The following is a 13,713-nucleotide window of genomic DNA, read 5'->3' on the forward strand; positions in this document are numbered from 1 at the left end:
GGCAAATTCAATTCCCAGACTTAAGACGGTGAGCACTGCACCACCCAAGTACAAGCTATGAACAATTTTCTCCAGGGACCTTTTGTCCGTTTTTTTCACCTGTGATGAGATCCACAGCTTGTTTGGGATCAACATTTCAAAGGTGGTTAATCTCTATCTTGAAGTAGTAAAAACCACCTAGGCCTCTCAGATTCTGGCTCCACAGTCATGGGTAGGTGACACAAAACTTTCCAGGTATATAGTTTCCTTTATGTGCTCCTGGTTGTGTGACAGCACCTCACTGTCTATTTTACTTGGAGACTGAAATTGTGAACTACTTCTTTCTTTAAAAAAAAAAAAGAGATTGGCTTGTCATTCTATCCTGTTTCTACACGCATGTACGTATCTAAGTATATACAAACATGTATGTATCTAAGTATGGATGTATGGATCTATCTAGAATAAGTTTTAAAATCACACAAATAAATATATATTAATTTTCCAAGTCCAGAAAATAGAGACAGGCCAAAAAGAAAAAAGTTGAAGAAGTTGACTACTGGTACCTGTCTTCTAGATGGTTCTCTATGATGGTGACAACACAAGCTAGAATTTATTGAGCGCATTCTATGTGATAGGCACCATTCTAAGTGCGTTATAAGTGCATTAACTCCTTTAATCTTACGAGGTTGGTTCACTGTTATTCCCATCACACAGATACACAGTAGAGATGGTAAAGAAATGCCTTAAAGTCACACAGTTACTAAGTGGCAAAGCTGGGATTTGTACCGTTCATTTTGGCTCCAAGGATCAAGCTTTTACCTACTACACGATTAATAAATATATGATATATGTATATATTCCAAAAAATGTGTCAAAGGGGATTTTAATACAGGTATTATTTAAAAACAACTTTTCTTTCCACTCTAAAATATAGTTGAATATTTCAGACATAGCTCACCTTCCACGTAATCACCAAATTATCCGGCTCTGATCCCAGCCCTTCCACAGCCGTGGGATTTTTATCTGGTTCTAGAAGTTAAACAGCCACATACTCGTAAACTTTGGTCTCTTGCAAACAGTGGAAAACCCTTCTATTTTATTTCATATCACAGAAGTCGTGCTTTACCTGCAGCTTTAGTCAAATACTGCTCAGATGCCTCGCTGGGCAAGCTCCTTCCCAGGCTGTTTACTGCCATCACTCGGAAGGAATAGTTGACATAGGGCGACAACTTCAGCTGGGCTGTGGTCTGAGCTCCAGGGACTTCAGTTTGGTGATGCCACAGCCCCGGCTCATGCATTGCATCTTCATATTCAATGATGAATTCTGGCCACAGCACACACACACAACAAATCCAAGACATGAATTCAGTCACCCAATGGTAGGTTGCGAGGATAACGAACAGGACAATCTTAACAAGAGCAGCTGAACATGAATTATCTCACTTTCAAGAAAAATTCACTAGAATATTTTGATTTCAGAAGCCTAGTGTCCTCAACACTTAAGCAAATCCAATAAGAGTATGCTTTCTCTAGCATGCTGAGTTTAGCTCCTTAAAATTGTTTAGAAGTGGCCCACATATTCCTAGGAAAGTTTAAACATACGAAAAGATGATTGATTTTTTCATAACAGGAGATGTTACGTGAAATACAGAGAGATACCTTCTCCCACCAAAAAGACTGGCAAAATCAAATGTTTAACATACTTTGCGAACTATGACAAAGGGAAACAATCATTCTCATACTTTGTGGGAAGTGTAAATTGGTACAACTTCTATAGAGGACAATTTAGAACATCTAACAATATTTAGATATTTAGATAACTCAGAGACCCTTTGACTCAGAAATTGTGCTTCCAGCAATTTATTTTGAATAAATGTGCTCATGAATATGTTCGAAGGCACACGAAAAAGAATCCACATGGCAGCATTGTTTGCAACTGAAACAACCTAATTGCAAACAATTGTTCATCAATAGGACACTGATGAACCTAAATGTTCATCAATAGGACACTGATTAAATAAATTATGATGCATCCACACAATGGAATATTCTGCAGCTGTAAAAAATGAATAGGGCTGCTCTGCATGTACTGAAACAGAATGATTTCTAAAATATATTGTTAAGTGAAACCAAGTAGGGTTTAGAACATAATCCAGTGTGTGCTGGATACTACAGTTGTATAAAAATAAAAAGATTTACTATAACATATACACATACACATACGCTTGAAAGTACATGTGTTACCTCTTGGAGAATACACACTGTAACACTGGTGTCACCAGAGGAATTGAGAATCAGGGGTGGGAGGAAGACTTACTTTCCAGTGCATACCTACCCTCTTGTCTCTCTTAAAATTTTGTGGTATGTACATGTTTTATCCTTGTAAAAAATAAGTATTTATTTGAAACGATGTATGCACCCCAATGTTCATTGCAGCACTATGTGCAATAAGCCAAGATATGGAAGCAACCTAAATGTCCATCGACAGATGAATGGATAAAGAAGATGTTGCACATACATACAATGGAATGTTACTCAGCCATAAAAAGAATGAAATAATGCCACCTGCAGCAACATGGATGGACTAGAGATGATCATATTAAGTGAATTAAGCCAGGCAGAGAAAGACAAATATCATACGATATTGCATATATGTGGAATCTAAAAGAAAATGATACAAATGAACTTATATACAAAACAGAAATAGAGGGCTTCCCTGGTGGCGCAGTGGTTGAGAGTCCACCTGCCGATGCAGGGGACACAGGTTCGTGCCCCGGTGCTGCGGAGTGGCTAGGCCCGTGAGCCATGGCCGCTGAGCCTGCGCGTCCGGAGCCTGTGCTCCGCAATGGGAGAGGCCACAACAGTGAGAGGCCCGTGTACCACAAAAAAAGCAAAACAAACAACAACAAAAAACAAAACACCAAAATAGACACACAGACATAGAAAACAAACTTGCGGTTACCAGAGGGGGAAGGTAGGGGGAGGGATAAATGAGGAGCTTGGGATTAACATATACACACTACTGTATATAAAAGAGATAACCAACAAGGACCTACTGTATAGCAGAGGGAACTATGCTCAATATTTTGTAATAACCTAAAAAGAAGAAGAATGTCAAAAAAATATATGTATAACTGAATCACTTTGCTGTAAACCTGAAACTAATACAACATTGTAAATCAACTATACTTCAATAAAAAAAAAGAAATGCAAAAAATAGGTATTTAGATATTCATTAATTGCCTACTACATGCCATGTACCATGATATGAATTAAAGGTACAAAGATGAACTAGAAATATGTGTTGCAATGCTCGGAAGCTCAGCACTTAGAGTTCTCCTTCTAATCTATGTTAATTTGCTGGTGATCTCCAGTTTCATAAACTGATGACCTTCACATTTATATCTTCAGCCCCTGTCTCTCCCCAGAACTGCAGACTTGGATACTTAATTGCCTACTCAAGAATTCCACTTGTTTGTCTAGTACAGCATCTCAAATTGGATGTGACCAAGACTCATTTTGCTCTTTACCCCAACTGGTAGTGACAACTCAGGTCAAAACCTTGAAGTCCTTCTTGGCTTTCTCCTTCTCTTACTCTCAATAGACCTGTTGGCTGTACCTTTAAAATATATTCAAAATCTCAGCTTACCATTTCTCAGCTCCTCCATCCCTATAAGCCTATTCCAGGTCACCAAGATCTCTTGTGAGAATTATTGCATAACCTCCTAGCTCACAAGTTCCCAAACTTTCTTAGTTCATGGTGTGCTTAGTGTCTCAGTAATTTTTTTCATGGCTCCCTTAGGTCAAAAGAAATACCTAACATCTCTGTGTATTAAGGAGTTAGGTCTATATAATCTAATAAGTGTTTATGTCTTAAAATCTACTGGGCACCGCATAACTTGTCCAACCCTGTAAACAGATTTGACACCACCTTCCTCATTTCCTGTTTCACACTTATTTTCACATGGTACTTGCTTTTTATCACCACAAAGGCTTTGCGGAGATATGACACTGTCACAGTGTGATGTAGCACTATCAATACTGAAACTGTGAACTGCCTCCAGCTAGTATTTCATGGGGTGTCTGAGAGATGTCACTGTGTTTTTTAAAAACCAAAATTTTGGGGCTTCCCTGGTGGCTCAGCGGTTAAGAATCCACCTGCCAATGCAGGGGACACGGGTTCGAGCCCTGGGCCAGGAAGATCCCACATGCCGTGGAGCAACTAAGCCCGTGTGCCACAACTACTGAGCCTGCGCTCTAGAGCCCATGAGCCACAACTACTGAGCCCATGTTCCACAACTACTGAAGCCTGCATGCCTAGAGCCCGTGCTCCGTAACAAGAGAAGCCACCGCAATGAGAAGCCTGCGCACCACAAGGAAGAGTAGCCCCTGCTCACCACAACAAGAGAAAGCCTGTGTGCAGCAACGAAGACCCAACTCAGCCAAAAAATAAAATTAAATTAAAAAAATAAAACCCAAAATTTAAAAATCAAAAACTTAATATCTGGAGGCACCTCTGAGGTTTGCTGACGTTCTGCATGGTATTTCAACGCATGGTTTGAGAACTGTAGTTCTGCCGGGTCTCCCCACTCTCCCTCTTGTTCCTCTCTAGACCATTTTCAATAGAATAGCCAGTGTGATCCATTCCTCTACTTCAGGGGTCCCCAACCCCTGGGCTGTGGACCGATACTGGTCCATGGCTTGTTAGGCGGGCAAGTGAAGCTTCATCTGCCGCTCCCCATTGCTTGCATTACCGCCTGAACCATGGCTCACATTACCGCCTGAACCATCCCCCCTCTCCCCCTCCGTGGAAAAACACTTCCACGAAGCTAGTCCCTGGTGCCAAAAAGACTGGGGACCACTGCTCTATTTAAATCCCTCCAATTCCTTCCCAACCCCTACAAGGGCTACAAGGCCCTGCACAGTGCACATCCCACTCCACCCACCAACTCTTTGCCTCTTTGACCTTCTCTCCTACTTCACTTCTTCTTGTTTCACTCCAGCCAGCCACAGTGGCTTCCGAGAGACATGCTCCTGTCTCAGGGGCTTTGCTGTTTTTCTTGCTCTCCCTGGAAAGGTCTTCCTTCAGTTAACTGCATAGTGCGTTCACTACCTCTCTCCTCATGTCTTTATTGACATACTCAAATGTTACCTTCTTTTTAAAAATTTATTATTTTTTTAACTGGAGTATAGTTGATTCACAGTATTGTGTTAGTTTCAGGCGTATAGCAAAGTGATTTGGTTATACATAAATAAATGTATATAACTATATTCTTTTTCCCCATTCTTTTCCTTTATAGTTTATTACAATATATTGAATATAGCTTCCTGTGCTATACAGTAAATCCTTGTTTGGTAGTACACATCTGTTAATCCCAAATTCCTAATTTATTCCTCCTCCCCTTCCCCTGTGGTACCCATAAGTTTGTTTTCTATGTCTATGAGTCTAGTTTTATTTTATAAATTAGTTCATTTGCACTATTTATTAGATTCCACATATAAGGGATATCATATAATATTTGTCTTTCTCCATCTTACTTCACTTAGTACGATACTTTCTAGGTCCATCCATGTTGCTGCAAATGGCATGATTTCATTCTTTTTTATGGCTGAGTAGTATTCCACTGTATATATGTACCACATCTTCTTTATCCATTCATGTGTTGATGGACACTTAGGTTGCGCCTGTGTCTTGGCTATTGTAAACAGTGCCACTGTGAACTTTGGGATGCATGTATCTTTTTGAATTACAGCTTTCATTTTTCCTGGATATATGCCCAGGGGTGGGATTGCTGGATCATCTGGTAATTCTATTTTCAGTTTTTTAAGGAACCTCCATACTGTTTTGCATACGAATGTTACCTGCTTAAGGTAGCCTTTCCTGACCACCCTGTTTGCAATTATACCCCTGACCCTCATATTCTTTACTCTCCTTCTCCTGCTTTGTTCTTTGCATGGCCTAAACATGGACACACACATAACCATGTGAATAGACATATGTGTGTTTGATTCCTCTTGGAAGCAGATGCAGAGATAGAACTAAATGTGTAGGAGATTTATTTGGGAAAGAGTCCATGGAAGATAAAAGAGACAGAAAGCAGGAGACGGCAGGGAAGATCTTCAGACCATAATGCAGGTCTGACGTCTGAGAAAGGAGAGGGGAAGGAGGTGTGTGTGGAAAAAGCCTCAGACTCCAATACAGATAGATTCAGCCAGGTCAGCAAGGAGCCCCAGAGTGGAGTTCTGCAGGAGGCATGGCTGAATCTAGGACCCTCGCTGTGCTCAGTCCCTGGACTAGCTCAGGAAGAGAGGGGCCTCATGGGAATGCTGCAGCTGATCCCTAGGGAGGGGGCAGCAGATGGAGCCTGTTGTTGACATTCCTTGTAGTGGGTTCTCTCTTAAAAGGAGATCTGAGTAGTGTGTGTGTGTGTGTGTGCGCGTGTGTGTGTGTGTGTATACACACACACACACACACACATATACATATATATAATGACATTATACACAATAACGTAACATGTATTAATTTTATCTTATTTGTGTCCTCAATTAAAATATAAACTTCATATGGGCAGAGATTTTTGACTGTTTTGTTTTAGAAGAATGCCTGGTACATAATAGGTACTCAATAAATGTCTGTTGAATGAATGAACGAACAAAAGAGTAGAAATGCCTTGAAATCTAATGGTATCATTTTAACATGGGTAAAAATTAGAGTCTCCAAGCATCCTCACCAGCTAAATCTGGCTAATGTACTGAATGAACTGGAAGATTCAGCATGAATGAATACATGTTCTGATCAAGGACCAAAAACTCCACTGAGAAAGGAACACCACCAAAGAACACAAGATAGAGAGGACGCTTTTGTTTACTTTCATTGGATCTAGTCTGCTTTACCAGCAGGTGCAACAAATCAATACGCACATCACTTCAGCAGTATCTTAGGTCATCACTGGAAAGGAATTTAGTCTTCCTGCAGTATACACCTGAAGGTAGTAATATATTACAGACTTGTGTCTACTCTCTTAAGTACCTTTTTGGTTTTAAAACTTATAAGCTTATCTATAGTTTAATTTTACTAAGCTCTTCCAGTACCTTTATAGCATGGCCCCTCACCTGATTTTATTCTCTAAGCTGATGTCATCAAGGTGAGGAGGTGACACTGGTGACTGTGCCACTTTATAGCCAGGGCTAATGGGAAGAAAGAGACCTGATGTCTACCCCCAGTTCTGTTAACAACTGTGGCTTTGAAAAGTCACTTTACTCACCAAGTCTCAATTTCCTAATAGCTAGACTGGTCCTTCTATTGTTTTCTCCTATATTAATGGGCAAAATGAATAACTTGCAATACATCTTCCTACTGTGGTAGAAATTGAAAGTGATTCTTATGGATCTTAAACACAAAATGATAGTGTACTTGCTTAATTAACATCTTCAGCAACTAATTAGTGTCCCAAACCAGAAGTCGTAACCAGGAATAACTCCAGCGCTGAATAACAGAACATAAATAACTGTTTTGATTCTATTAGCAATGAAGAAGAGAATGCCAGCAAATATCTTTTGCAAGGAATTTCAATTACATGGGATACAGTGCTTTGAAAATAATCATTAAGTTTATCAGTGAAAAAGCAAATGACACCACATACTTGAAATAGGGCTATTGTTGTCATCGCCTGGGGTCCATGACAGCTGAACACTCCTGTCTAGTTGATCCGTCAATTCTAAGTCAAAGGGAGGATTTGGGACATCTGTAGACCAAACACACACATCATAGTTAACCGCCCGACCTTAGGAGGTTCTCCTTTACTCATGATACTATTCTTGGAGGGGACATTTAAAGACACAGCACACGTAATGGCCAGTGAGCATGCAACTGAAAGGAAATGAAAACAGCTGAGGCTGCTGGGAACACACACGCACACCCAAGAGAACCCCTCAATGAGCTCTGCTTGTTTCTCTTTGAAATGAAACTAAATCCCTTGTCACCAAAGCCAGGGGAGGACATGTATGGTTCTCCAGCACTCTCAGTGCGTGTCTTCTCATAAACATAGAGGAGCACAAACAGGAAAAATAATACGGAAGCTGAATTTCTAATAAATGGGAAACAGAGAATGGGAAATGCTGAAAAACAAATACAGGCAGATGTACATACTATTAAAAGAAGATGCAAGTGTTCTTTCTGAAACATGCTGAATTACAGATTTGGGGGCACCTGAAGAATATTTGTATTTTTAAGGGAATTCTAAAATTGATGCCATGCAGGTAGCCCTTGGCATGCAACCTTATGTGGATGTTCAGTATAAGTCAGTCAGGCATACGGGGAGGTGTGTTTAGTCTCAGAGGACACCAGGGTACAGATGCTTGTTGGGACGAAGGTGTCTGAGGAGCATGTCTGCCTCTTCTAATGGTGCTTCTGAGATCTAGAGAGTTAAAGTTCCCCCTGGGTCTTTTCCTGACCTTGCTCTTGGCAGTAACTCTGGTTCTTGGGGGAACCAGAGGCCATAGAAAAATATAAGCACTTCTTTCCTACCAGTAAAGAAGCAGTAAATGTCTACAAAGGACAGGTCTTCTACAGCATAATCCATAATACTATGTAACATCCAGCTGAGTTTTCACCACAAAATTAATTTTTGTATTTATATGTTGAATAAACATGAGGGTTCTTTAATTAAAAAGATTTCGGGAAAAAAATTGATTTAACTTCCCGACTCAGAAAAATCATGCTACGTGAAAGTGTCCTCCTTTTCGTCTTTCTTTAGTGATTTATCTTCTGTGAACACAGTGAGTTGGTGGTTTTCTTTGATAGAAAGGTCAAATGTTGTATTAAGCATCCATTGTTTTCCTAGGTAAATTTCTTGAAAATGGAATCCCCAAACAACATTTAGTTTTCCAGAACAATTTTTTTTTTTTTTTTGCGGTACGCGGGCCTCTCACTGTTGTGGCCTCTCCCGTTGCGGAGCACAGGCTCTGGACGCGCAGGCTCAGCGGCCATGGCTCACGGGCCCAGCCACTCTGCGGCATGTGGGATCTTCCCGGACCGGGGCAGGAACCCGCGTCCCCTGCATCGGCAGGCGGACTCTCAACCACTGCTCCACCAGGGAAGCTCCACAACAACTTTTAATCGATTGAAATGAAAACCTAAGTTGTGGAATGATATTTGAAATTGCTTTTTCAGTCTGTAAAATATGGACGATAGCTTTTGAAAAAGCACTATGCTACTTTACAAGAAAATGCTGTCAAAGAGGGACTTTCAGCGAATGAAATGACTTTGCAATAACACATGAAATACTTGGAAGCGAGTGGCAATATATTCAGTGAAAAGTTCCCGAATTATAATGAAGAGATGATTTATAGCAGTAAATGGACAACACGGCAGAACACCTGACAGAGCCCCTTTCCTTAAAGAAACACAATGACATGATAGAGAAAAGAAAGTAACGGACTTCTTCTGTACGTGTGAAATTGTTTGAAAGAAAACAGAGAAAAGGACTCATATTAGTTTACCGTAAATGGGAGCTGGAGTTGGAGTGGGAGCTAGAAAGGACAGTAATATAAAGGAGTTTAATCAAAATTAGTAGTGGACAGATATAATATAGCACAAGAAGACAAAGACTGAGCATGATTAAGATTATAAAACTGAGCCTTACGCTTAGCTGTGAGACACAGCATCGATAAACATGCAGTAACAACATAGGGGGAAAACCCCTTCGACTTTAAATAAAGGTAGATCATTTCCCCCCAGTTTTCTCATAAAAATATCACTAATGTGCTTAACCACCGGTTTATTGCAGTGTTGCTACAGAGTACATTTATACTGAAATTACTGCCTCAAAGGCATCTTTCAAAGAAGAAAGATGTGCGTATTTAACTCACCTATAAAATGCTAAAACTGTAACAAGCAAACAGTTACTACTGACAATTTTTCCTTTCAACCTAAAACAGGGCAGCCAGTTGTGCTGTATGTGTTCTAGCTCTTACCGACAACGCGGAGCACAGCACTGGCCGAAACGTTGTCCAGAGTTGTGTTGGCCACACATGTGTAGGTCCCACCATCATCATCATTGACATCAGCGACCACCAAATGGTCCTTGTCAACAGTGAACCTGTAATTATCACATGCTCAAAGCGGCTGGAATGACGGTTTTACTGGCATGAAAGCAACTGTGAACTTGGTAAAAGGGAAAGATGATAAAGATTTGCAGCACATTAGAGCTAAAATCCTATACGATACATGCCACTTTGATAATGAGTAAAGTTGGCAAACATTTTGAATGAGGGAGAAGCTTGGGTTAGAAATGATGTCACGTCATTTAGTCTGATGGCTTTCAACCACGCCTCTGGAGTTATAGGAGCTTCCTTAAGACCAGAGGCATCTAGAGCTGAGCTGGGGGCAGCTCCAGTTACCCTGAACAGAGGGGTTTCCTAGGCTTCTGCTGCTACCACTCATCTGGCTCAATTTCTAACAAAGTGTGTATTTTAAAATAATTTGATATTAATTATTGTTTTTTTTTAATTGAACTATAGTTGATTTACAATGTTTCAGGTATACAGCAAAGTGATTCAGTTTTATATATATATATAAAATACTCTTTTTCAGATTCTTTTCCATTATAGGTTATTACTGGCTATTGAATATAGTTCCCTGTGCTATACAGTAGGCTCCTGTTGTTTATTTCATATACAGTAGTGTGTATCGTTAATCCCAAATTCCCACATAGTTCTTTTAAGGGCCATTTACAAGCAACAGGGCACCATTTGGGCACAGTTGAAAGAAGCCACAGAAACCAGCAGACAACACTCCTTCCCGTCGGGGTGATGCCTGTGCCCCTCTGCATCAGCTAAAATTCTCGTCTTTGACTCTGTGTACTTTGTCAAATCGAGAGTCTCACCTGGAAAATGCGCATGACCTTTCTTTCATACCAAGCTAAAGGAATGCAATGTGCTCAGGCTCTTTCAAATTCTTTACGTGTTTTTTTTTCTTCTCCTCCTTCTACTCGCTTTAGGTAAAATGAAAACTCCCCAACCAAATAAAAACTAGTGTCCTGTAAAATACTGATGAAGATTCAGGCTCACTCTGATGATTAAAGAGATCGTATTTCTGCTTATTTGTAAAATGGGAACGAAAACATCTGTTGAGAGTGCACCGTGCAAGTTAGAAAACAATGGATGTTGTTCAAGACCTGAAAGGTTTTTCACATCCTAAATTACGCAGGAGACCAACACAAAGACAGACAAACATTGTCAGGGTCTTATTTCTGTAACTTGATACCTTTTTAGGTCCAAATATTCTATAGCACGAAGAGAAAATGTATATCGACTTTGGAGAGAGAGCAGACTTCAGAAACTTTAAAAACATAACCATCAAGTTACTGTACAATAAACCTTTCGTTCAAGAGCAGCTTAAAGAGAGAAGGAAGAGAAAGGAAAGAAATTGTCTTCAAATACCTTCCGTCACTGGGCAGCTCCCTGTGGTCCTTTAGCCACATGACGGTGGGGATTAAAGTGTGATCGTGCTTCACTATGCATTCAAAGGACACCGTGCTCCCTCTTTGCACAACTGCATATTCAGGCTGTTTAATGATCCTCGTTGGATCTGAAATGGAAAGTTACCGTTATCCATTGCCAAAGCTGGAGAATTTAACAGAATCAAGACATAGAGAACAGACTTGTGGTTGCCAAGGGGGAAGGAGGGTGGGGGAGGGAAGGATTGGGAGTTTGGGGTTATCAGATGCAAACTGTTACATATAGAATGGATAAACAACAAGGTCCTACTGTACAGAACAGGGAACTATACTCTATATCCTGTGATAAACCATAATGGAAAAGAATATGAAAAAGAATGCATATATGTATAACTGAGTCACTTTGCTGTACAGCAGAAATTAACACAACAATGTAAATCAACTATACTTCAATAAAGTAAATTTTTTTTAAAAAAAAGCTGGAGAATTTGCTCAAAGTCTCATAATACTGAAAAAATGTTTGTCACCTCTGCCTCACCTTTGATCTCTAAGTGAATGTCATTCTTCGCCATTCCTAACTTATTCCTTGCAACACATGTATAAGTTCCCGTACTGTCCTTCTGGGCCACAGGAATTTCCAAAGTTCCATTTTCATGTAAAACATAGATATCTTCACGAAGGGCACTCCCTTTAGCGCCTTTAAACCTTCATTATGAAAATGATCACAAACAGGAATAAAAATATTTTAATTTGAAGTCAGACATGAAATGCCCTGTTCAAGGTCCAACACACGACACGATCTGCATTACAGTATCAAGGTCAGAGACGTCTGGAAGCTGCACAAGCATATTGCATGCTTGTAAATCAGAGGGGTTAATGCAAAGACAGATGTCAAACTGGAGAATTCAGCGATAGATGGTGCTTGAAGAATTAGGATGACAATACAAAACACTTAATTTGTAATTTTCATTATAAGAGATTCATAACTTAGTAAACACATTATTAACCTATTTTATCTCTAATAAGTAATAAAATAGACACAGTGAAGACTGCTCTTTTTGACCTTTCCCCCCTACTGTGATGTCTTTGTAACTCCATCTACACGTTACAATTCTAAAGAGATTCTGACTTCAAGGTTACAAGGGTTGTACTTCTGGGAGTATAAATAGGAAAATATTCAGGGAAGGAGAAAAAGAAAGCATGCATGTGAAGTATGCCCACATTGAGCTTCCAGGTTAGTGTCAGACGGGAGAAGTGAGGATGGATGAAAAGCCGTGTGAAACTAAGCGTTAATCCGTCTCCTTTGCTAGGAAATTTTCTGCACAAGCATCCGTGTTTGGGCTTTCATCCTACACCTGGCTTTGATCTCACACCAGGAAGTGGAGCCCCACATAGTGTCTGGCACCTGATAGACAATCCATAAATGAATGTTCCAATTTTCTTTCACTCATTCTTTCTGAGCTGCTGTCTCCCCTGGCCTTGTCTCTTTCAGCTCATGCTAAAGCAAGCTGGGAGGGTGGCAGGACTTGTACCACGAGTGGTACGTGAAAAGGGATGGTCGGAAGACGGATTGAAAGGATACAGGGGCGCTTGGCCGGATCCAAGCCAGGACACTCAGTGGGAGAGGAACACTGGTAATAGCAATTCTGTTTTTTAAGCTTATGGACCCTGCGTCCGCCCCAAATGATATTTATTATCAAGGAATGTCCCCCAACCCGTCCCTCTAGCCACCATTCATGACGTCCCGGGTGATGTCCGTAGCACTGCAAAATACAGCCACTTTAATTTTTTTCAAAAACATTTACATATCCCTCTGGGATGGACAAAGCGTGCTGCCAAAGAGGTCATCCATGTGACAGTATTTACCACAGAGTGAGTCGTTAATAAATATTTGTGAACACATTTAATAATTAATAGGATGATGGCTTCTGCCCTGCCTTTTTCCTGTTCTCTGACTAAAACCCCACATATTGAGAAATTTGAAGGCTTTGGCAAATGTAAATATGACAAACAGATATGGCCACTACTTACCACTCGATGGTAGGCAGAGGAGACCCAAAGAAGGCACAGTCTAGTAAAGCTGGCCTGTTTGCAATGACTTGATAGAGTGTGTCTGCAGACGTAAGGATTCGTGGTGGCTCAGCTAAAAACGTTTTGGAAAGGTAAAGTAAATATTAAAATAAAATAAACACTTAGGTCCACCTGTATTTTATTGTATTTTTTTTTCAGGCCATTAGAATTCATGTTAAGGCACAGCCAATGTATCTCTCCC

General features: G+C 40.3%; 1 protein-coding gene across 1 annotated transcript in view; it reads right to left on the minus strand.

Annotated features, from left to right (window-relative positions):
* Window positions 1-13,713, minus strand: part of NRCAM (neuronal cell adhesion molecule) — a 320,173-nt gene that overhangs the window by 40,097 nt on the left and 266,363 nt on the right. Inside the window, exons 14-20 of the mRNA XM_027123939.1 lie at window positions 13,473-13,584; window positions 11,980-12,146; window positions 11,425-11,572; window positions 9,958-10,082; window positions 7,626-7,727; window positions 1,106-1,303; window positions 938-1,008 (exon numbers count right to left, since the gene is read on the minus strand). Of these exons, the coding sequence (XP_026979740.1) occupies window positions 938-1,008; window positions 1,106-1,303; window positions 7,626-7,727; window positions 9,958-10,082; window positions 11,425-11,572; window positions 11,980-12,146; window positions 13,473-13,584 (923 nt within the window). The remainder of the gene's footprint in view (window positions 1-937; window positions 1,009-1,105; window positions 1,304-7,625; window positions 7,728-9,957; window positions 10,083-11,424; window positions 11,573-11,979; window positions 12,147-13,472; window positions 13,585-13,713) is intronic.

This window comes from Aethalodelphis obliquidens, unplaced genomic scaffold, assembly GCF_003676395.1.
Source record: "Aethalodelphis obliquidens isolate GAN/ISIS:26980383/991018 unplaced genomic scaffold, ASM367639v1 scaffold27, whole genome shotgun sequence".
Classification (NCBI taxonomy): Eukaryota; Metazoa; Chordata; class Mammalia; order Artiodactyla; family Delphinidae; genus Aethalodelphis; species Aethalodelphis obliquidens.